At 40.3% G+C, this 26,179-nt stretch overlaps 1 protein-coding gene across 1 annotated transcript in view; it reads right to left on the bottom strand.

Moving 5' to 3' along the window:
• Positions 1 to 802: 802 nt before the first annotated feature.
• SPMAP2L (sperm microtubule associated protein 2 like) overlaps positions 803 to 26,179 on the bottom strand; it is a 54,556-nt gene continuing 29,179 nt past the window's right edge. The window contains exons 4-7 of the mRNA XM_063457345.1: positions 17,406 to 17,472; positions 14,277 to 14,403; positions 13,910 to 14,087; positions 803 to 1,089 (exon numbers count right to left, since the gene is read on the bottom strand). Of these exons, the coding sequence (XP_063313415.1) occupies positions 842 to 1,089; positions 13,910 to 14,087; positions 14,277 to 14,403; positions 17,406 to 17,472 (620 nt within the window). The 3' untranslated portion in view covers positions 803 to 841. The remainder of the gene's footprint in view (positions 1,090 to 13,909; positions 14,088 to 14,276; positions 14,404 to 17,405; positions 17,473 to 26,179) is intronic.

The following is a 26,179-nucleotide window of genomic DNA, read 5'->3' as shown; positions in this document are numbered from 1 at the left end:
GACAAATAGAATTGAGGAGAATGCCGCTTCGGCCCTCTTACATCTAAATCTGATTTTCAATTCCAAGAAGGAAGTTTGTTTTGCCATTCATTGCTTAGTCGCTGTTAAAATTATTATTGCGAGACATTGGAAATCATCAAAGCCGTTTGATAAGCGGCTACTGATCGATCAGGTCATGTTTCAAATGTCAATGGAATATGAGCTGATCAACAATTCGACTTTTAAGTCGAAGAGGAAACAATGGTATAAAGATTGGTTAAAAAAATATAAGGGCTTATTTGGACATCCTTCTATCTAGACAGTTTTTTATATCTGTAATCTATTGTGATATATATGTTGGTTTTACTAAGTGATAAATCAAATAGGATATAAAATAGACGTGGAGATATATAGACTAATGTCGAAGAAAATAATTGCTCATGTGCTCTAAATTATGTGCTCTAAATTTTGGTGACGGTTCTTGTCTTTTATTTTGTTTTAAGTGTTATTTTATGCTGGTTCCTAGGTGATTATTGTGATAATATGTTTTTGTATAATGCCAAATAATGTGTAATAATTTATCTAAATATTTATTTGTTTGTAACATTATATACGAATTGAATCTCTTAGGCCCAGCATTATTGTCTTTCATTGTGAAAAAGGAAAATGCTTCAATACAAATTTATTAAAAAAAAAAATATATATATACAGCCAACATATTCCACAAAAAAAAAAAAAAAAATAGGAAAATATACCCTTACATTGATTATGGTCTTTAAATTATTATAATTTTTTCATACAATCAAGAGCAACAAAGTCATTTTTTTTTTAATGTTTAAATATGACATGAAAATAAGGAATTCTAGAGTTTTTTGGTGCGCTGTCGGCGGGCAGGTGGTGTGCTGAGCTCTACTAAGCGAGGTGAGGCTTCCACATTTTTAGCAGCAGATGAAATCTTGTATGGGTCATATCCTTCATTAAGAGACTTGCGAATTTTATGTTTAGCAAGCTGACATACACGATCTGATGCCTGGGCATGAAGAACAGGTGCAGGAACCTTCCTTTCTACGGGCAAGTCATGCTGGAACCCTGGATACTCTGCCTTTGGCACTAAGAAGTAAAGCAGACATAATTGTGCTTAGGATTATTACAGTTTTTTATTTCATTCTTTATCCTATTGGTGCATACATCTGTAGTAAACAGTGAAATTAATAAATACAAAGAACCAACCAAAATTGAGAAGTAATAATATACATTGCTCACATATAATAAACCCCATAAACAAACCACAATAAAATGTCTTTTATTGGTCTGACAAATCCAAAAAAGAAACATAGACACCTAGTGCAGGGTTGCCAGACTGTTACCCACAAAATATTGTGGAACTACTAGGCCCAGAGCCGGATTACCCATAAGGCAACCAAGGCTCCAGCTCTCAGCGGGAAGTTTTGGATAGCAATATCACCGTAAAGGGACCCTATAGGCATCAAATCAACTTTAGCTGAATTAAGCAGTTTTGGTATAGTTCATGCCCTTGCAGTCTCACTATTTAATTCCACTATCCACTAAAATACGAATGGCCCCAAACCAAATGTGGCAAATTATCCAGCTGCATACAGGGCCATTCAGACTGTAAAATCCAGACGTTGTTTAAGGAATTCATCAATGTCCGGGTTTTGTAATTCAGACGGCTGAAATACAAGCTGAATGTGCAAATCCAGGCACAGAGAATTCAACTTTGAGCCCAGATTTAAAAAAAAAAAATTCTAAAAAATGGCAGGTAGAGGCATGTCTACTAAATATTTAAAACTAGTGGCTAGAAATGGGGCCTGTGAAAAACCGAGGGTGACACTGGGTGGGGATTCTTTACATTTTAAGGGGGGCACCTAGTGTCCCATCCACTGCCCCCCCATGATGGCAGGTCGACGCCCTTATATTTATAATAAGAGGGGACCGAGTGTCCCCTCTCCGTGCCGATGGTTATTTATCCTAATATTTAAAATATGGGGGAGACCAAGCATCCTCTTCCCCCATCCTACACACATGGTAGCGGGTGGGGCCCCTAATACTTAACATAAGGGGGACATTGTTTACCCTCCCCTGGCTTCCACCTATGCTTGCGGGTGAGGTCCATAATATGTATAAAATGAGGGGAGGGTGTATTGTCCCTTCCTCCCACGCGAGTGGGGGCCCTTATTAATTATAAAATGTAGGGGGGTGGACATGCCATTGCCCAACTCACCTTTCCGGTGGCTAGGGGTCCCCAATCCCCCATCCATTCGCTAGATAAAGTTCCTACCACCCTAATAATAGTGAAGAGGGGATAAAAAAAATTTAAAGTCTGCAAAAAATATTGTACTTCAAATTTGTCAGCCACAGAAAAAAGGACAAATAAAAATCCGTAATTCCTGACACCACTAATTTAATATTTAAAAAAAAAAAACTAATTTAAAAAAAACAAGGCCTGACTGAAAATAAAATAAAAACCGCACAAGAAAAAAATACAAATTAATCTTCACCAATGGAGTGCTCATCGCAGAATGAGCACTCCTAGTGGAGAAAGCCCTTTTATAGGCTTCTCACGCTATGACAGGTATCGCAAAGAGTTGGAAAATGTTCCATGGTTTGCATTATGACCAAGAGCACTCTAATTGGTTGGCTGGAAAACCAACCAGAGTGTTCTGACAGACAAATCTCGAGAGATGAATGGCTGCAACCAGATGTCTTAGAAGGCAGGTTGTGAAAAACCTTAGTGACCTGTAGCAAGTCTTGGTGGCAACAGGCACTGAGGTTTCAGTGAACAGAGTAAGGTGCATACTAGACATAGAAGGTTTCCATGCCAGAACTCCAAGACGTACACCACTACTGACCCAAAAGCACAAGAAAACCGGCTTAAATATGCTCAAAATTATATTAATAAGCCCCAGAATTGTGGGAATTCTGTTCTGTGGAGTGAGGAAAAATACTGGAACTTTTCGGCCCAATGGATCAGTAGTATGTCTGAAAGAAAAAGAATGAAGCATATGCTAAAAAGTACACTCTGCCTACAGTTAAGCATGGTGGTGGCTCGGTGATGCTCTGGGGTTGCTTTGCATCCTCTGGCACTGGAAACATGCAGCGTGTGGAAGGCAAGATGGATTAATTGAAGTATCAGGAAATCCTGGGAGAAAACAGTATGCTGTCTGTGTGGAAGCTGACGTTTGGGCATCATTGGACCTTCCAACAAGGCAATGATTCCAAGCATACCTCAAATTCCACCAAGGCTTGGTTTCTGGACTCCAGTACGTCAACCAGGATAGAAAAATTATAAAAAGGTGAGGTCACGACTTGTATCATTACATGATATTAAATAATACATTTAAGGAAGACGCGATAGTGAGGAATCCAGCCCTGATGAAGTCTGATCAATTAAAGGACACAACTATTCCTGTTTCACATCTTACTGATGACCGCCTAATCCCTTACCGGACTTCTACCTGCCTTGTAGCCGCGGAGTGTGTCCATAAAGCAGACCGTGTTGGGAAACTATTGTCCCTTTGAGGCAAGATATTTTTTTGTTTCCTTTTATATACAGTTTCCTTATAGAGTGGGGTATAGGGTTCTTCTTATTTGTGTTTTATTTGCACTACTGTAATACACTTATTGGCCATGATATTTTTCTTTAGCATGTCCTACATAGTTACATGGCTGACAAGAGACCTGCGTCCACCAAGTTCAGCCCTCCCTACATATGCCTCCGCTGCCAATCCAAAAGAAGACAAAAAACCCAGTCTGAAGCGCTTCCAATTTTGCAACAAACTAGGAAAACATTCCTTTTTGACCCCAAAATGGCATTCAGAGATCTCCTTGGATGTCCAGATAATGGTTTGTACTGGCCCCGAATACATTTGTATAATTTTGCAATTTTGGGCACCTGTTCTAAAGTAGGATATAATGGCACTAGAAAAAGTGCAGAGACAAACTACAAAATTGATAAAAGGAATGGAGCATTTTAGTTATGGAGAAAGGTTACAAATTTAAATCTCTTTAGTTTGGAAAAACGGCGCCTCAGAGGGGATATGATAACATTATACAAATATATTCAGGGCCAGTACAAACCATTATCTGAAAATCTATTCATAAACAGGGCTATACTTAGGACACGAGATCACGCATGTAGACTGGAAGAAAGGAGATTTCATCTAAGGCAAAGAAGTTTTTTTTTACAGTAAGAACTATAAGAATGTGGAATTCTCTGCCTGAAGAGGTGGTTTTATCAGAGTCCATACAGATGTTTAAACAGCAAAAACACAACATACAGGGATATCATTTCTAATTAGTGGGGTAATAGCTGCTTGATCCATGGAGATATCTGACTGCCGTTTTGGGATTAAGAAGGAATTTTTTCCTAGTTTGTTGCAAAATTGGAAGCACTTCAGACTGGTATTTTTGCCTTCTTTTGGATCAACAGCAAAAACATATGTGAGGAAGGCTGAATTTGTTCTTTATTTGTTCCAAAGCAGGACCACTTATACACAGCACACATAACAATATGAATACATTTTAAAGATAGGCATAGACGCAGCAGTGTTCGGCTTACAACAGTATCCGCACGAATGCACATCCTAATTTTTACATATTACAGGATTTGTAATCATACAATGCGTTTTTGCCTGCATTTTCCTAGGTGTGGTTAATTTCTTTAAGTATCTCAAGACATCCCACACGGTGTTTTTGTGTTAAGAAATAAAACATGTAACTATCGTGCTCTAACTTGTATTAAGAACAGTAAAAGATTTACATTTCTAAACCTTTCTTCATAACTAAAATGCTCCATTCTTTTTATCAATTGTGTAGCTTGGTCTCTGCACTTTTTCTAGTGCCATGATATCCTTCTTTAGAACAGGTGCCCAAAATGCCAAATTTATACAAATATATAAATATAAGCATTCACCTCTATAATCTCCAGCTGCCTTTCTGCTGTAGAGCGGCACAGGTAATATTTCTGAAAATACTCCCCCTAATTAGCTAAGCAACAGCACACACAAGAAGGGGAATTAAAAACAGCAAGATAACAAAAAAAAGAGAGAAAACGTTTTAAATAAAAACAGCAACAAACAAAAACTATATATATATATATATATATATATATATATATATATATAAAATAAAAAGGAAAAATATTTAAATTAAAACAGCAAAGAGAAAAACGTTTTAAATAAAAAATTAAACCTGCCTTTTCACATTTTAAGCAGTCCTGACCTATTGTTATTGGGCCCATATTTGGTATACAAGTTATGTGTGATTTTATAACATGTTAATTTCACATTTCATATGTGTATTTCATATGGATTTATGGCACCCTCTGGTGTATTCTATTTGGCTGTAAAATCAAAATACTAATTTTAGCTACACATCAACAATGAAATATGATCTATTAACCCCTTGAGACCGCAGGACGTTCTATGCCGTCCTTAATTGGCCGGCTCTAAACGCCGCAGGACGGCATAGAACGTCCTGGGCGGTCTTACCCCCCACGTGGTCGGCGGCACATGGCCGCTGCAGATCGCGGTCAGGCCTGGCCCCCCAGGCAGCCCCCCTGTGCCTGGGGACCGTGGTCTGCAGCTTCCGATCGCAGTGACAGGCTGTCACTGCGATCGGTATTTACCATGTGTCAGCCGATTTTAAAATCGGCTGACACATGGAGCCGCGGCATTTTCACTCTGCAGATCGCGGTCAGGGGACATGCCTGGCCCCCCCAGGCAGTCCCCCTGCGGTCAGTGACCGCGATCTGCAGAGTATGATCGCAGGGAGAGGCTGTCTCTGCGATCTGAATGCAGAGACAGTCTCTCCCTGCGATCTGATCGCAGTGACAGCCTGTCACTGCGATCAGAGGTTACTATGTGTCAGCCTATTGGCTGACCAATAGTAACTGCAGGCAGGATCCCCCTGTAGATCGCGGTGGGGGGCATGCCTGGCCACCCAGGCACTCCCCCTGTGGCCAATTACCGGGATCTGCAGGAGGTGATCACAGTGACAGCCAGTCACTGTGATCACTGATCCTGTGTGTCAGCCAGTGATGTAAAATCACTGGCTGACACTGTCTCTGCCCCTCTGCTCCCCTCTTAACCCCTTAATGTTACAAAATAAAATAAATTACAGTTACACATCAAATATACTTAGATCATATATATATATATATATATGATCTAAGTGTGTGTGTGTGTGTGTGTGTGTATATATATATATATATATATGAGATAAAGCTGAACTGAATCAGTGAAACGCGTTTTGGTGGACTTCCCGATACCAGCATCACTTGTATGTATGTATATTTTATTGAAATAAATGTTTTAATTTTACTACAAGTTGGTTTGGAGGAATTCTGTTTTCTGCTGACAAGAAGGGCTAATATCGCCCTGAATCGATATATCTGCGCATATACTGAGAGCCAAGTCATAGGCTCATCAGAAGGTGAGCAATCATCTGTATTTCTACTGCACATATTGAATCTATTGAAGGTCTCTACACCAGGGTCGATTCTGCTTCCCTGTTTTTCTTGTTTCTGAGGTTATTATCCACGCAGGATAGGTGTGTGTCACCTTAAAGTGCACGTCTGCCTACAAGATCAGAGCCGATCATCTATAGGCTCTGAACCACGTGAGTGCGCTCCTATTAGAAATTTAGAAAGTACATTTGTTGTACAGTGCTACTCTATATTTGCATTTTGTATACCTTTTTAGGATTTTACCACTATTGCATACTTCTCCTTAACCCCGAGGGGTAAGTGTATGATTTAAGCGCTCCACTCTTGAACACCATTCCGCCACTGTGTGAGGGATTGGTGTTTGCTTTGTTGTTTGTCACTTTATATTAGGACAAAGGGATCCTATTTTGGTGGTAGCTGCTATTCAATTACAACTGTTTCCATACTATATAAGCGCCTATTTCACAGATATTCACATATATATATATATATATATATATATATATATATATATATATATATACATATATAGAAGGCTTGGCCTGTAATTGTGGGAGGCACAAACTTGCCCTATATAACGTACTTCAATCCAGCTACCTCTCAGCGACGAACCCGGAAGTGCTGCGTCGTTCTACTTCCGGTTCACGTAATCCAGACGCGGCGGCAAGCGAGATAGGGGCATCTGATCGAGGTCGGGCCGGTAAAAGGAAGCCTTTCCGCTGTACAAGGCTGTTCCTTGGGTTAACAGTAAGTTACTACACGGGCGCATCCAACGCCACGAGTAACATTAGGTAGGGAACCCCTTCGTCCCTCAGGCTCCCCGGCAACGTGCTAGGCTCAAAGGGACCCCCCACGTACTCACAGGGGGCACGGCACATAAAGGGTACTTTCTTGCTTTCATGTAGCATACCGGCTTAGTTTTCCATTCAGACGCTGCAATACATTCCCTCCTTATACCTACGTGCGCTCCTTGTTCGAGGTAACATCTTCCTAGTTGGGGCTGCTTTCGGTGAATCCAAAAGTTGTCTCTGAGAACAATGTTTTGTTTATACAGGAAGGTGAATGTTAAAAAGTCTACATTTTATTGATAAATGTGTTTGTAAATGCTGTGTGAATTATTTGCCTTGTTGGTATGTTCAAACACTGTAGACTGTGTTATAACTAAGGGTAACCAGATAAAGTCCAAATCGCAAAGCATGGACAACTAGTCCGATCAGGGTTTAAGGTGTACGGTAGTACAGTGATATGTCTTATGGTGAATAGAATGATGTAGTCAACCATCTACACAATGATAGATTTTGAAACTATTTTCTTTCTTAGCTTTTCCCGGCGTTAGGCTGGTTTTAACTGTCAGAATGTCATTTACTCAGTATGTGAGGCTAAATATCGCCACCTTGTGGCTATGGTCGATATATTTTGGTTTTATTCATTTATATGTTGTATAACTTTCATGGTACCTTTCAAATTGTACACTGTATCTCTCTTTTCTTTTGTTTCCCGCCTGCTCCATCTCACAAGTAATGCGGTTTACTTCCGGTCACGTATTCCTGACGTCATTTTCCCATATGCCGGCAGTGCATTGTGTTTTCGTTTCAGGGTTAATACAGAGTGAGAAATTCACGACTCAAGTTACTGCTGGTGTCGGGTGCCTAGCGGCTCCACAAGGCAATCTCCCCGAGTAAGCCGTGAGTTGACAGTCGGGTGCTTCGAACTCGCCATGGGTTCCATTAACTGGGGAACCTTACGATTTTCTGGGGTCCCCAGCAATGGGTTACATGCATATGAGCCCCCCACGTACTCACAGGGTATGCGGCGTGTAAAGGTTCCTCTTTTATAATTGCCACCTACCGGCCTCGTTTACCCGATTATACGTTTCTTTAGTTTAACCCCTCTACTTACGTACGGGCCATTCCGTGGTCATCTCCCTATTTCGTGCTGCATTCGGCAAATACATCCATAGCAATGCCCTTCGTCACGCTCTGTATACATTAAAAGTTAAGTTTCGTGCTATTCTTATGGTTCTGGGTAAATTTAGTTTTTTTTTTTATGGTTTGGCAATTATTTGCAACTGTATTCCCCTGTTTTATTTAGTTATGGTAATAAAAGCATGCACACACGCTCTCCATACTCTTATGTACATGTATACAGCAGCGGCTGTATGTTTTTGATATTATCTTGTAGTATATAATTGTCAAAGATTCTTCATTTAGCCGTCAAGAAGGTTTTGTACTATTGTCATCTACTGTGTTTTTCTTAGTACAGTTATATGTATATGCCCTTTAATTTATACTAATCTGCCTGGGGAGTATGACTATACAGCCAGCAATCGTACGGCTACACCATTATTTATACTCTGTCTTTCCGCACGTTTCCCTGTACTTATCGTCATTTACATCTTCGTCTAAACTTTCCTTCAATACTATCACACTCATGTTAATCGGTCGTCATGTACCACTACAGATTCATGTGGTCTGGCTTTCGGTTAACTGACCTCAGCAGCAGTACCATTTGTGAATGTTTAGTTGTCAGTTTGCCTAAAATTTCTTTGCTTACTGTTCCGATACATATGTGTCTTTCTTTAAAATCAGCCTTCCATTGTATTTATGTCTAAATTTATAACGACCAGCAATATCCTAGTCAGGATGTTTTAGGGTGATTAGGGTCATACATTCACGGTGTATTTTCTAAAATCATTGCTAAGGTGTTTTGGTTTGTGTAAGGTTGTTAAATAAGTTTATTTTACGCCCACTTCTGTCTCCTGCATCTCATGTTCCTGATTACACTAGGCTGTATTCAAATTGGATGTCAATTTAAGTTAATTTTTCTTCCCTCTGGTTGAACTTTATTAGAGGTCTCAGTTTCTTTATTGTACTACATTAAGCGCTCAGTTATAGTCCGCTTCTTTTTAAGCGCTGTAATGATTAGGGTGCCAATTTAGCTTGCCGTATTCCCATTTTTACATTTGCCGGGCAGCCAGTCTATCGTTGGCCTTTATAGCATGTTATACATTTTCGTGAACATTTCTGACTAAACCCTAATGGGGTTACCCCAGCGCACATTACTAGTTACAGGGAGTACCGGCAGTTACATTCTTTCAACGTCTAGTGTCCGTCCACTTAAAGTCATATAGTTAACCATTTGTATGATTACAGCAGTCGGTAATGGAGACACTCTCATACAGTTTTTCATTTATTCTATACAAACTGTCGTTTATTTTTATAGTGTACATTCATCGTTATGTTCTTGTGGTATCATATCAAGTAGTACCACGCTGGTTTCCGCTCTGTCATAGCAGTAGTAGTTAGTTCCGCCTAAACAGCGCTGATATATTCCTTCATCATGTTCTTTTCCTGTTCTTTTTGTCCTTGGACATACACATATTTAACCTGTACTAGGACAGGGTAATTTATTTACTAAAGTATTTTTCCTTAAAGCAATTGCGTGTTTGTGTACATAAATGTGTTAAACTGTGGTTATGTCATGCTCAGCTTCTGTCTGGGGCATTATTTGTCGCTAACTAAGCTACGCATATATATTTAAGATAACAATTAATTATGTTTTAATTTCTCCTGTTATAAGATATTCCTTCCTTCTTGGTTAAATGCAGACGCAGCAGGTAAGAGTTCTAGTGATCAGGACAAGTCAATTCTTCTAGACATTAGTCTACATATACGGGTCGTGTAGATTCATTTACAACTACAGTATACGTTGCTCAGCAGGTGCGGTAACTAAAAAATTCAGGTGGGATCAGAAGTAAGTTTAAACTCTCGCCAAATATTAGGTATGGTCCCATAGGCCTCTCCGCCTATTAGTCAAAGTGGTCCCGCAAGGCATACAGTCAGCCCTTCCGTTCGGAGGTTCGTGCCCAATCGGCCCAACGCATAGTTATAGCCTTGCATCATGTCATAGTTAGGGCCTCACCCGTCACGGCCAATCGATTTTCATTCTGTTACGGTCACCGAGAGGCCAACACCCCGCCACCCACCTCAGTGGCACAAAGGCCCCACGAGCCAAATCATAGGTAGAGCCTCTCAAAGCCACTTGGCAAGTAGTTAGGGCGTCACCTGTCACCAACCTTAGCTAGCTAATACAATTTCGCCTGTAGGCACTACGTTAGTAAGCTGGGTGTAAAAAAAAAAAAAATAAAAAATAAAAAAAAAATACAATACAAACACCGTTTAGGCTCAGTTACACACAGAACTGTTTCGAGCACTTTTCTCGGGTCCATAAAACCCAAAATAACGCTCCTGGTACTCTTTCACGCTTATATTTGCAGGAATTTTTTCAAGTATCACCCAACAGCAAACCCGCAACCCAGGGCGTCCCCAAGCGTCCCAGAACTAATTATGTTATTACCTCTCTCTTACAGCATAGTAGTTTTCTCGCTCAGGCAGGCCTGTCGACTAACACGAGGTAAGTCTACCCTAGAGCTTACAAATGGTTAAAGATTTTGTTCGCGATTAGCACATAATAAATGTTTTCTGTTGATACTGTTGTTGCATTCACTTCTTTGGCCTTATTTCTCTTAAATTAGCATACAAACACTATCAAACTCTACTCAACAGGCATACAACACTACATGTTAACCAGCATCCCAACTATATTCCATTTTCTACGTCTTACAAAGTTAAAAGCATATTAAGAGGGTTCACAGATTATCAGCACTCAATCCCATCAAAAGACTTCCAATAGACAGTAACTGTTTAAAAGTATCTACGACATTCTCGACACAACCCCCTTTTGAATACACCACAAATGAGTCCTAAAGTTTTCTGGAATAGCAACCATTCTAAGCTTTGCCTCCAATAGTAACTCCTACAACGCCACTATGTCTTATCCATTTCCCTCTACCCAAACAATCCAAACGGGTCCTCCGGTAGGAATTAAATAATGTTCCTACCTTTACCAAATGGGGTCCCATACCACTTTAGATAGTCTGATGATGTCCAAATTCACTTCCAAACCTGCCAGTTCACTGTTGGCCATTTAAGGGAGCCCTAACAACCAAACAATTTGTGTGTTTCATTCGTATTCTGTTTCTCAGGTTCGGACTCAACCCACACACATTCACTGGTCACTCCTTTTCACATTGGTGCAGCTTCAGCTGCCTCAGGTACCCACATACCGACACACATCATTAAAAACACGGGAAGATTGGACGTCACCTGCATACTATAGGTAATTTCCTGAACCTGGAATTGATGTAAGTATGACTTTCCATATATGTCTAAATAACGTTTGTATGTAAATAGGCTTATGTGGGTTATCAGAAATCGCTTCTAATTCATTTTTGCCCTCTTTTACAGGCCTAACCTCACGTCAGTTTCGGCACACCTCAACTGACTTGCTATTACTAATACTGCTTCTTTTATTATCATAGCCTAACGTCCTCGTAATGTGCCGTACACAAATAGAAGGCTTGGCCTGTAATTGTGGGAGGCACAAACTTGCCCTATATAACGTACTTCAATCCAGCTACCTCTCAGCGACGAACCCGGAAGTGCCCCTCCCACCGCACCCTCAATTTATCATTTCTCCTAGGTGGGCCCTCTTTTACAGGCCTAACCTCACGTCAGTTTCGGCACACCTCAACTGACTTGCTATTACTAATACTGCTTCTTTTATTATCATAGCCTAACGTCCTCGTAATGTGCCGTACACAAATATATATACACACACACACATTTACACATACACTAAGTGTATTTTAATATTATATATATATATATATATTAATATCAAAATACACGTAGAAGGATATTGATTAAATATATACATAATTATAATTATATATATATATTTTATAATAAAAAAAATGTAAATACGTTAAAAAATAAAAATAAAAAATAAATAATTAAAATATATATGTGTGTAATTTCGTTCTAACTGTATTTTGATATTAATATATATATATATATATATATATAGATATCAAAATACACGTAGAACGAAATATATATATGTATATACCTAAGTATATACGTATGCATCACTATATGTATACCTATATATAAATAAAAATAATTGTAAAAAAATTATATACGTATATGTATATATGTGTATATATATATGTATATATATATATATATATATATATATATATATATATACACACACAAGTGTATATATAATAATTTTACATATATGTAATAATTTTACATAATTAGGTCCTTTTATTCATTACAATTTGCGGGACCTGCCTAACAACCCAGGCCGAAAGTATAGGGAATTTAATTTGCTAGCACTATATTTAACCCTATAACTTTACAAGACACTATAAAACCTGTACATGGGGGGTACTGTTTTACTCGGGAGACATCGCTGAAGAACCGTAAAATGTATTACAACAATATCGTCAGGGAAAGTGAAATTTTTTGCATTTTTCGCACACAAACGGCACTTACACTGACGATATTTTTGCTGTAATACTTTTTACTGTTTTGAAACACAAATATTTGTGTTCAGCAAAGTCTCCTGAGTATAACAGTACCCCTCATGTACCGGTTTTATGGTGTTTTCAAAAGTTACAGAGTCAAATATAAGGCTTGCGTTTCAGTTTATTCACAATGAAATTCGCCAGATTGGTTACGTTGGCTTTGAGACCGTAAAGTAGCCCAGAAATAAGAATTACCTCCATAATGGCATACCATTTGCAAAAGTAGACAACCCAAGGTATTGCAAATGGGGTATGTTCAGTCTTTTTTAGTAGCCACTTAGTCACAAACACTGGCCAAAATTGGCTTTCAAATTAGTTTTTTGCATTTTTCACACACAAACAAATATTAACGTTAACTTTGGCTAGTGTTTGTGACCAAGTGGCTACTAAAAAAGACTGGACATACCCCATTTGCAATACCTTGGGTTGTCTACTTTTGCAAATGGTATGCCATCATGGGGGTAATTCTCATTCCTGGGCTACCATACAGTCTCAAAGGCAACGTAACCAAACTGGCAAATTTCAATGTGAAAAAACTGAAAAGTGTAACATGCTATATTTGACCCTGTAACTTCCCAAAACACCATAAAACCTGTACATAGGGGTTGCTGTTTTACACGTGAGACATCGCTGAATACAAGTATGTGTATTTTATTGCAGTAAAAGCAAACAGTATTATGACATTCACAGTTAGAATGTCACATAGAACTAAGAAAATTTAAAAAAATCGTATTTTCTCTCATTTTTTTTATATTGTATTCATATTACGTTATGTTCCATGGGTGCATTTAATATGAAAGAGGTAAATTATTGTTGAACAGAAATATAGTCAAAATCTGTGGTTTGTTTAAATTTTTTTGGGTTCACAACTTGTACATTTGGCTGCGGTCTTAAGGGGTTAAGTTTTTGTTCTTAAACCTTCTGTGTTTGGCAACAAACTTCTGTATCCTGAGGTAAGATATAAATTATGTGGTGGTTAATGGTTGCTAGGCAATATGCACAAATACCACAGTGTAATATACACTTACCTGCTAAGGCCTCTGTTCTAGCTGTAGGAGAGCTAAGCCTTTTAGGACAGAAACTCTCATTTTCTTCCTCCTCAGGACTTTTTGTGATGAATGGTGGGGCACTGGAAACACGCAGTTTTGGTGTTGCCAACTGCTGTACCCTAGTGGTGGCATTTGCTTTCTTAGCTCCATCTGAGACCTTTGATCATTTTAAATAAACAAAAACTGTTTTAATGTGTTTTTAAAATGTTTCCTAAACCAACAAACACAACAAAAAAGATATATAAATATTGCCATAATATCATGAAGCTCAAACACATATTTGTAGGGAAATCTGGCCTAAAAAACACATAGCTGCTCTGTGCAGTGGGAGCACTGCTACACTCACTATGCTGTACACAGACCGGTCTTCATTCCATTCTGGGTTAACATGCTTTGCTTCTGCCAGATGCTCGATGCGAGGTGAGGGAACAGCTAGTAAGGAACTTGGTTTAACTGGCCAAATAGCAGATGGCCTGTAAGAAAAAAAGAATAGCAATACTTATTGTGTCATAGTTACTGCAGTCTGTTATTCATATTGCTACGTAATCTTTGTTGTGATTAAAGTAATGAAGTCAAGAAATCTATATATCTCTATGTCAAATGAAAGCAAAAAGGCATTACTACTAAAGGCAAAGTGTCTCACGAAGAGGTAAGGGAGGGATTAGGCCTGTGAGACTAAAACAAACACTGATGGAAAGTAAAGCTGAAGCAAAGTTACCAAAATAAAACATGGGTTGCTTAAACTATGTGTGCAACTGAATGGTGACTGTCAGTGTCCCAGTACCACAATTATGGCCTAGATGGGCTCCAGCTTTGCTGTTAGGTAAGGAATGCAGAACGGCTCTTCTTCCTCCTCCAGGCCACATCGGGAGTTTTCCCAGGACATGGGTCTTGACATGGCGGTGCACCAATTTCTCGCTTCCAAGCCCAGGCCAATGTGTAAGCCGATGCCTTTCCCCCACTCTGCTCTCCATCTTCTGTGGCAGGGCATAGATCCTGCAGGGCTCCAGAAGTAGCTCCACATGGTTGTGGTTGGCAGATGGACGCAGGGACCATCTTGGCTCTCGGGCCAGAACACAAGCAGGGTATCGAGACTCCGACAGTCCTTTCATCTGGTACAGCTGGGGTAGGGGGGCTGCCGCCACAGTTGGGGCTCAATCCTGGCCAAAAAGGCAGCACATTAAACTTTGTTTCCCTTGTAGCTGGCACATGCTGTTGTGGTATGGTGGCCATCTTAGAAATGCCATGAGGCTTCACCAGGCAAGGGTGATAATAGCTCCTAGTCTGCTTGGAATTGATGTGCTGTCCCTAGTGGGGACCAGGAAACCCCTGCCGGTCCAAAGAAAAGGAACGGGGTACCAGCTGAAAGCATCAGGAACAACAGACCAGTCATGCTGGAAGATTGTCCGTTTTTCCTTTCCAAGGCTCGGCCACAGTGTCCATGCCACAGATCTGGTTCAGGCCGCAGATGTGAATGCTGCAAACTCCCTCAAAGGATCACTTCAGCTTGCAGAAGCAGGTAAGTATGCAAAGGATTTGAATCCAAAGATGAGTGTTAGGGCAAAAAGGCAACATATATCAGCTGCTTATGAGGAGCTCACTCAAAGAATGACTAGACCTGCCCCCATCACTTATCACTATTTGTACTTCTCTCTTAATGTTTAGGAATATGACTTATTAATCAATCTACCTCCAGAGTTTTAGAAATATGCTAATACAAATTATATTGTTTGTAACTTGTTGACACACTCTGTTATGTTCTAGTCTATATTTGAATGACGTTTAAAGATAGACAAATGGAGAGCAAAAAACGGTGCGCAAGAGAATACTGGGAACGGGCAGCAGCTGAAATAGCCTGCACTTTGGTGGGTCCCCGCTCAGATCTCAAGCTGGTTTTAGCTCATCTTGTGTGATTACAGAGAGAACATCTCTGAAACATATCTCTCTGCGCTCGTTTTTTTGCTATCCACAAGTTTAAAGGGACACTCCAGGCACCCAGACCACTTCGGCTCATTGGAGTGGTCTGGGTGCCAACTCCCACTACCCTTAACCCTGCAAGTGTAATTATTGCAGTTTTTTTTAAACTGCAATAATTACCTTGCAGGGTTAAGTCCTCCCCTAGTGGCTGTCTATTAGACAGCCACTAGAGGACACTTCCTGCTTCATAGCACAGGTTTTCTGTGCTAGAGCGTCGCTGGACGTCCTCACGCTGTGTGAGGACCTCCAGCGTCGCTCTATTCCCCATAGGGAAGCATTGAAATTCATTTTCAATGCTTTCCTATGGGGTGTGCTAATGCGCATGCGCGGCATTGCCGGGCATGCGCATTAGGTCTCCTCGGCCGGCGGGCGAGATCAGTCTCGCCCACCGGCCGACGTAACCAGAAGGAGGAGCGGCGGGGGAGGAGGAAGCAGCGACGTGGGACCTGTCGCTGCCCCTGGTAAGTGACTGAAGGGGTTTTCACCCCTTCAGTAACCGGGGATTGGGGGGTGGGAGGGAGAGGGACCCTCCAGTGCCAGGAAAACGGATCGTTTTCCTGGCACTGGAGTTACCCTTTAAAGGGTAATCCAGACGTGGACCTCTTGCTCACGGTGCCTAGAGAGATATCAGCTATGCCTCACTGATGATGCCTAACAAGGCTGAAACAATCGTCTGGGGTTGCTGTATATCTCGTGCAGAGGGAACTTGCTGGCATTTCGGATCTTGACTGCCCGTATGGGTGGGAACAGTCTGATATGTTTCAGAGATGTTCTCTCTGTAATGGCACAAGATGAGCTAAAACCAGCTTGAAATCTGAGCGGGGACCCACCGAAGGGCAGGCTATTTCAGCTACTGCCCGTTCTCAGTATTCTCTTGCGCCCTGTTTTTTTGCTCTCCACAAGTTTAAAGGGTAATCCAGACGTGGACCCCTTGCTCACGGTGCCTAGAGAGATATCAGCTATGCCTCACTGATGATGCCTAAAAAGGCTGAAACAATCGTCTGGGGTTGCTGTATCTCTCGTGTAGAGGGAATAATTTCGGATCTGGGCTGCCTGTATGGGTGGGACCAGTCTGATATGTTTCAGAGATGTTCTCTCTGTAATGGCACAAGATGAGCTAAAACCAGCTTGAGATCTGAGTGGGGACCCACCGAAGGGCAGGCTTTTTATATTTGGATATAAGCTCTTGTATTGGTTTTACATGGTTCCAGTGAAAGAAGCCAAGTTATTGGCAGCCAATATTGTGAATGCATAATTTTGTACAAGATAATGACTATGTATGGTTGTAGGTAATACACTGAAAAATATTTACTAATATACAAATGTAAAAAAAAAAAAAAATATATGACTTTTCACACTTGGTAACCTATCAAGAGGGCATGAGAAGTTTAGGTTTCCACTCCATTGTACCTATAATGTCTAGTAACTGAGCTATTTTTGTCTTGGTTACAAGTCCCCATCAAGTGGTAGATATCTGTCAAGTTTATACTTTGCTTACCTGTCAAGCTTATACTTTGTGTGCACTGGTTTGGGCTGTGCTAACTCCTCTTGCCTTTTACTCAGTCCTGTTAGACAGAAAGAAAACATGGTGAGTCTATTTAGCTTCCTTTGGGAATTATGTAGTGGTCATTCCATGGGCTCATTAACAATCTCAATACTACTTTTCAGCGACTAACCACTTCTCAGTACCTTGCCTATTGCTACTATTAGATGTTGCTATTTAATGACTGCTAAATTTCACAAATATGGACAAGGAGTTGCTTGCTGCTTCTACTGAAAGCTAGTCATTAAGTAGTGGCTAATGGCTCTTGAATGCCACTACTAGTTACTGCCACTAACCCCAAAATCTCAACATCAGCCTCTGGCCTGGTGCAAAGAGTTTCACAACAGTTAAATTCCTATGCTTCCAACACTGTCACTACTTTTTACTGGCTAGCTGCTACTTGCCACACATAAAAGATTTTGCACGCTCGGGTGTGTGTTTCTGTACTTTACCAGCAAGCTGAAAATACGTAAGTGGTTGGTATCTGTAGTGGCAACTATTATTAGTGATAGGTTTAAAAAAAATAGCAATATGGTTGTAAACCTGTTTGTAATTTTTAGTCACTACAAATATCAGCTGTTAATAATAACTATCTACCAACAAGATCGTAAACTAGAATAAAGTAGATATACTAGTTGTGACCCAAAATGGTAATAATACCAGCAAATTGAGTAGTCTTGATATCACAAATATGATTTGGAAAACCTATAAATGGAAACACAGAAGCATAGTGTGACCTGTAAAACTAATGTTGATAATGTGATGGAATGGAATCTCACTCACATGATCCAGAGCTGTCTCAGGCTCTGTATAATATGCCCAAGGGGTGCCAATACTGGCAAAACGATCCAATCAGTCCAGGAAATATATTTATGTAAATATAATAGTAAATGGGTACTATAAGAATGGTGTTAGAGGTAAAAAACAAAATCAAGCAGCATCTATGAAGTAACCCTAAGAGGACAATATAAAAAATACAATATAAAAACAGGTATATAAGAAAGTGAACAGCATATGCGTTTCGGCTATCTCCTAAAGCCTTCTTCCAGTGCTGATTTTCAAAGTGAATCATGACTCCTTATATACCTCCCATAAAGCTGCAGATGGTTCGTGCTAACGGGAATTAGTTGTTTCCATCCATTCCCGATGACATCATATCCATAATCCACGGTGGAACACATTTCTGGGTTAAGGTGTCATATGACGTCCAATAGTGACATAAATTCCGGAAACTGATTTTTCGAAATGTTGTTCATCTTGCCAATTGCAATAAAGTTTATGCAGTTTGTACACATATCGGTGGTATAAGCCACCATCTTATATAAGGGAAAATTAGTCCATACAATGATAAAGATAAGGGAAATGTAACATATATGGACAACCTACTAAAAGTAGATAAAAGGATATCATTAAAAATCAAAATATATAATACTTAACAAGCCTTGGCATTCACATAAAAATATATATAATGTAAAAAACTATAGATGATCTAAGGAATATAAAAAAGTGGAAATAGGATCTACAAAAAGATACACAGTGTATGATCCTAAAAAACATAGGCATACACTTGAAAATCTAATTCAAAATATAAAAACACACCCTAGGTAAACTAAGGGATATGCAATATAAGAAATATATAAGGGATAACAATATAAGAAAGATATAAACAAAATGTTCTATCTAAAGGAATTGTGCAAATTCAAAATCTAAATTTAGACCCTTTGGTGCGAGGGTGTCCATATTAAAAATCCACTTACGTTCCCCTTTTGCTAATTCCTTAAAATTATCTTTACCTCTCAGTTAATTGATTTCTTAAAAATAACCATGTACCCCAACTGTGAAGGGTTACTATTGTGTTTCTCTACAAAATGGGCTGAAACACTATGTTTCATATATCCCCTCTGGATATTCCCGATATGATCGGCAATTCTTTTCTTGAATGCCCTTGTGGTCATACCTATATGTTGCAGACCACAAGGGCACCAGAGGAGATATATGGCATTTGTGGATTCACAAGTCAAAAATTGTTTGACCTTGAACTCTTTTTTTGTAGAAAAAGATATAAAGTCTGTATTTCTTTGTTTATTAAAATGTGTTTTCTACAAGCAAGGCCAGATCTGCAGGGGTAAAATCCATTTTGTAAACCAAATAAGTTATTTTCTTTTTTATCTCTTTTATATAACTATTGGTTAAATATTGTTTTAGGTTTTTTGCTCCCCTGTATATAATGTGTGGCTTGTCTCTTCTAATCTGTGTTTAAAATGTGCCAGTGCTTATTAATAATATGCTTAATTTGTTTAAAATCTTCATTATAATCTAAAATAAGAGATGTATCTGCTTTCTCATCTAATTTTCTTTTTATTCTCCTTGTCTTTTAAAAAAATTCTTATCCTTAATATTAATATCTTAATCGTAATTATTTTCTTTAAATCTGTTTTTTAAAAGATGGGCTGGATCATTAAAAATATTTTTGTCAGAACAGTCCCTAAATAAATTAGTACATTGTCCCTTAGGGATATTATGCAACCATAGACTATAATGGCAACTAGATGTTTCAATGTATCCATTAAAGCCAATTTTCTTAAATAGGTCTTATTTTTAATCGTTACATTCTCAATATATATTTCCGAATCTAAAAATTGAATATTAGTGCAACTATATTGACTGGTAAAACTGATCCCTATCTGGTTAGTATTTAAATATGTTAAAAATTCTTTCAAAGAATCTTCATCACCTTGCCAAGTAAAAAAAGATATCGTCTATAAATCTGCGATAGAGAACTATATTCGACACCCAAATAGACTCCTGAGACAATAAACACATATTTTCTGAGTGAGACATAAATAAATTAGCATAACTGGGCGCAAATCTAGTCCCCATCACAATACCTTTGAGTTGTAAGAAGAATTTGCCGTCAAACCAGAAATAATTCATTTAAACTTTATTTAAACTTTATATGTAGTTGATCACAACTGGTATATCTACTTTATTCTTATTTGTATTTTGTTAAGTGCTGGGGAAACACTTTATTATTGGTTGTGATCACTGCACATTTATTTTTTTAATTATTTGAAGCGCCATACACACTTATTTGTATTGTGTAATGATCGTAAACTCATCCAAAATGTGGTGGATGTATCATTGCAAATTTCACACGAGTGTGTATATAGCATAAATTTGGTATATCTTGCCAATGAGCAGAATATACAAAATATTTCCACTTACCAATTCCATCTATGTCCCCCTCTCTGCCATGCCCCCCCATTCATGTCCCCCACCTCTCCATGACCCCTTCCTTTCCACGTCCCCCACCTCTCCATGACCCCTTCCTCTCCATGTTCCCCTCCACTCCATGTCCCCCTTCTCCATGTCCCCCACCTCTCCATGTCCCCCTCCTCCCCAACTGGCAGGCAGCCTGTTCCCTCACATAACAATATATGGCCCACCTCCCTGCTTACCTGTCTTGGCAGGAAAGGATCCTCTCGCTGTCCGGCACGCTCTGCCCTTTTCACTCTGAGCACCAGGTAGTCACGTGAATTCCAGGACTCCTACGCTGAGCACAAGGGGGAGGTGCTCCCCAGCTGGCTTAGTGTGCATGCGGTTCCCTTATGACTGACTGACTGATTTTTGTGCTCCCGGTGGGGACTGGTTTCGCAGATGGTTCGGCAAACTTGTTAAATGTTAGTAACAGGTTCGCACAAACCGGTGTGACCCAGCGCGAACCGGCTGAATCCTACCACTGCCTATAGGGTTCATTAATACTTTATACTGTAAAACTTGCGCACATCACAAATATAAATGTGTTAAATGTCTATGATAAGTAAACAAAATATTAAAAAACTTGGGAATTGACTGTACACCTTCAAGAACCCCTGATGTAAATGAAACAATGATAGGTTTAGAAAATGCATTAATATTTATGTTTGAAACACATTTTATGCAATGGGACTTAATCCTGGAGATCTTAAATAATAAACTGACAGTACAAAAGGTACATTGCCTGAAGTGCTATAAGTGCTTCGTAAAGCTAAAAAAATTAATATTCCTCTTCTGCCACCTGCTGTGCTTGTACGTACAGCAAACAATAATGTTATTCAAGCATCATATCTGTTATACAGTATAATTATTGTTTGCAGCATCCAGTATTCATCGACACTGCACTGGTTTTCTGCATTGATAGTATGCTTCTTATTTTTATACCAAATAGACAACATTAAGCCTGGGGCTTAGTGACTTTCTTCACCTAGGGAAGAAAGATATAAAGGCGCACAAAGTGTATCCCTTCCAATTATTTACATGTTCGTTAAATTATACAATGATACAAATCTGACTTGGATAAATGTCGACTAAATAAGACGTTATTGTAGGGCTAGACCTGTCATTGAAAAGCCAGTAGCATAGTTAAGTCTAGGGGTAAGGGGCAAAAAGCAAAAAGTTAACCGTCAGTACTATAGTGCACACAGTACCCTAGGTTTATAAGTGTACCCTTATAAACACTCAAACAACAGTGACAAGAAAAAGGAAAAAAACAAAGGTACAAAATAATGTGAATCACCAAAGTGATAATGTGTAAATGAATACAAACTGGGATTATGTAGAAATATTTAGATTTAAAATTGTATCTGTAAAAAATACATAAACAATATATAGGGTAATATTGTTAAAGACCACTTGAAATTATGGGTGGTAGAGAACTCAAAGGTAAGATGAAATCAGGCATATCTCCCTCTGTATTAGGGAACTGGAAAAAATGAGGGACCTCCAGCGATGAATCCCAATATGAGATGGCAGCAAATCTTCTAATGCACTCCAAATAGAGAGAAGAAAATAGAAAATAGTGCAGATTGTATAAAAAGTAAAAATTTTATTGCATGTATTGCACTTACAGTGTGTCAGAGTAAAAACAGCTTGTCTCCACACTAGGTGGTATTCATAAGCAGCAGCTGGACCAATCAAGATACAGGATAGCAGCACCAAACAATGTGAAAATAAAAGTTCGGTAAAAAACACAAATTAAAACAATTCCAACGCGTTTCGTCCTTCTCTGGACTCTGGATTCCAATGTATTCATATTCATTATACCGTATATACTCGAGTATAAGCCGACCCGAATATAAGCCGAGGCCCCTAATTTTACCCCCAAAAACTGGGAAAACTTATTGACTCGAGTATAAGACTAGGGTGGGAAATGCAGCAGCTACTGGTAAATTTCTAAATAAAATGAGATCCTAAAAAAATATATTAATTGAATATTTATTTACAGTGTGTGTATAATGAGTGCAGTGTGTGCGTATGAGTGCAGCGTGTGCGTATGAGTGCAGCGCGTGCGTATGAGTGCAGCGCGTGCGTATGAGTGCAGCGCGTGCATGAGTACAGACTGTGTGTATGAGTACAGTGTGTATGAGTACAGACTGTGTGTATGAGTGCAGCGTGTGCGTATGAGTGCAGCGTGTGCGTATGCGTGCAGCGTGTGCGTATGAGGGCAGCGTGCGTATGAGGGCAGTATGTGTATGTGTGCAGTGTGTGTGTGTGTGTTGCAGAGCTTTGGTGGGGGGTGGGCAATTTTATTGTTGTTTTTTTAAATTATTTTCATATTTTTTGTTATTATTTCTTTTATTTTTTATTTTTCTAAATTCTTTATTTTGATAGTGCATAGAGTAACATACATAGTCACATTGCCACAACAGCTTTGCGACTTGAAATATTAAACAAAAACAGTAGTGAACATTGCATGGCTTGTCTTATCATACACATTTTAGTTTCTGGTCGTGGTATGTAGAGCGGTCCCTATAGCTTGGGGTACCTTCCCTGGTGTCCAGTGTGAGCTTGTTGTCTCCGACAGATCCTTTGCCAAGTGTGGATTGAGTGTAGTATGCAGTATATGCTGTGTGTAGGCAAATAGGCTCGCGTCTGAGCTGTATGGCGTGCACGGCATAAGCCGGGAAGTTTTATATTGAGTGTCATGTATAAATGACATATTCCTATAACTGGGTGTTATGTCGCTGAGTGCCTTGCTTGGTATGTCGCCTGTCTTAGGTGGATTGGGTTGTGAGTTCCCTGCTCTAGTTCCGTCAGGCGTGGGGGCTGGTGTTGATTTGTGGCCCATCGGCCGTCTATTCAAGAGTGTTGAGAGTGTGGTTAATCATTTTAGTAACATATAAACTTCTTAAACGTTAAACAATAAGAGTTTAGCATCGAAAACCGAAAAATTATAGTGTGAGAGAAAAAACAATGAAGTAAAAAGTCTTGCTTTAATGTAAGAGTCCTTAGGGTGAGGGCTCTCGCTTGTGAGTTCAGGTTGTTGCCGGATTATGTTGTTCCCGGGTCGGACCTCGCAGAACGAAGGGGGTCACCCGGTCAGGGTTCCATGCGTGTGTCGAGGCTGTAGCACTTTGGGTTGCAGCTGGGCTTAGAGAGTCCATCGGCAGCCCTAGGGCAGGTAATAGCGCCTTTGCTTCTGTGAGGGTGCTTGCTGTATGCTTTATGTCATCTTTCTGTATCCATAGGGCTCGCGTCAGCAGCCACTTGTAGGGGATGTTTTTCTGCCTCAGCAGCGTGGTGAATGGTCTGAGGGACCTTCTCCAGGCGAGAGTGCCGCCAGTTAAGTCCACGTAGAAAGTTAGATCCATCGCCTCAAAGCGGTAGGGTGCTTGTCCCCTGGTTGCCGCCACGACCGCCATTTTATCCCTATGGCGCTGAAATTTTATGATCAGGTCTCTGGGTGTAAAAAAAGATATGGAAGGGCTGCGCCAAATAAGGGTAGATAGTCCAGTAAAGTATTGATAGGATGCCAATAGATGGTCCAGGATACTTGATAGAGTTCCTCTGTGGATGCGTCTAGTGTAGACCGTTCCGTATATGAAAATACAAGAGAGGTAGAGGCGACAAATGGTATAGTATGAAAGTTCAGGGTGTGATAGGTAACAAAATGTAGAGAACTCACATTCAAGAGAGCTATGGCCAGCTCTGGTGTGGATTGCGTACAGCGGTATAATCCCCGCTTATAGGATATGTAGGGAGGGGGTCTCCGTCAACACCGTCTGGTAGTCCAGAACTCGGAAAGGAAAGACAGAAAGCGACAATAGTGCTCTCAATTTTGATGTGGTTCAGTGTGCAGATAAGAAGAGGTAAAAAACTCACATTTGAGGGAGCTATGGCCAGCTCTGGTGTGGATAGCGTACAGCGGTATAATCCCCGCTTATAGGATTTGTAGCGGCGATACGTCCGTCAGCACCGTCTGGTGATCCAAGGCTCCAATATAGAAAAATAAAAAGCAGCAATAGTGCTCTCAATTGTGATAGGTTAAGAGAGTAGTAGAGGAAATAAAATAATACTCACAAAGATAGAGCAGAGGTACTGCTCTATGGATAGGCGCTGGTGGTATGATCCCCACCTAGGATTTCTTGGAGTACTGGAACTTTAAAATTGCCAGTGGAAGTAAAAGTAACCAGGAAAGGTTAAAATGCCAGGAATAGGTGTGTCAGTGGGTGCCGTTGCAGGTTTTGGGGCGCGGAAGAAGCCTTCCAGTTGCGTCGATTTGGCCTGTCGTGATGGGAGTAGGGCTGTCAGTAAACGCCTTAGCATATGCGGTAGCTCCTCTGGTGGGGTATCCTCCGGAATGCCCCGGATTTTTAGGTTGTTAGCCCGCTTTGCATCTTCGAGTGCCGCGAACCGGCGCTCGTGTTTGTCGTTTTGGCTTTTGAGACCTTGTACCTCTAGCTGCAGCGCCGCTAGTTGTGTGGCTTGGTTAGTTGACTCTGCTTCCAGGGCTCCCATTCTCCCCGTTAGGCCATGGATATCGGCCCGCAAGGACGCCACATCTGATTGGAGGGTGCGTTGGAGGTCGGCTAGCAGTGATTTCAGCACCGCCGTCGTTACAGGCGAGGCGTCCGCCTGTTGAGCAACCGGTTTCGGTGACGGAGCCGCGGGGAGGTCTGCTTCATCGTCTCCCGAGGTAAAGTCATCGGAGAATTCCGGGTATGTGTCCGGATAGGCGGCCATTTTGGGCCTGGGCGCCCCCTGCGTTTGGCGGAGCAGCTCGGCTATGGTAGGGCCCGGTCTCGGGATCTCTTGCCTGGACTTTTTCGATTTCCACCCCATTATATTGGTCCGGTGCCTGGCGGTTCAGTCGGCTGTAGCAGTACCGTTCAGGCGATACCATTTGCTGGATGGTTAGAATTTGGGCCTGGTTGTGTCGGAGCTCACGCTCCATGCGACTTGCTCTCTCAGTTGCTTAGCCACGCCCCCATTATTTCTTATTATTAATTTTTATTTAATTTAATTATTATTTTATTTTTTATTTATTTTTTTTTCGTCCCCCCCTCCCTGCTTGATATATGGCAGGGAGGGGGGGCTCTCCTTCCCTGGTGGTCCAGTGGCATTGGCAGTTCAGTGGGGGGAAAGGGGGGCTGTCAGAGCTGTAACTTACATTTCCTGCAGCTCCTGTCAGCGGCTCTCGCAAGATTTTATTAAAGACACGGAAGCTCATATTATGCATAACTCTTTCTTTATTTCCTCAGCAGCAAAGATAGAGGAATATAAATATTATCAAACTGAAAGGAAAAAACTGTATAAGTACACAGGCAACCAATAGTATAACAGAGGAAGTGACTATATAAGGCCTCTGTCTCCCACAATCCTCCTCTTTCTTTGCTGCTTCCTCAGACAGCTAAGTATCTTACTTGAACTCTCCTACTCATTGCATTTTGTTTTGTGATGTTTACTTGTGG

Source organism: Pelobates fuscus, chromosome 5, assembly GCF_036172605.1.
Source record: "Pelobates fuscus isolate aPelFus1 chromosome 5, aPelFus1.pri, whole genome shotgun sequence".
NCBI lineage: Eukaryota > Metazoa > Chordata > Amphibia > Anura > Pelobatidae > Pelobates > Pelobates fuscus.
The sequence above is the reverse complement of the archived record's forward strand: the minus strand, read 5'-3'. Positions and strand labels throughout refer to the sequence as shown.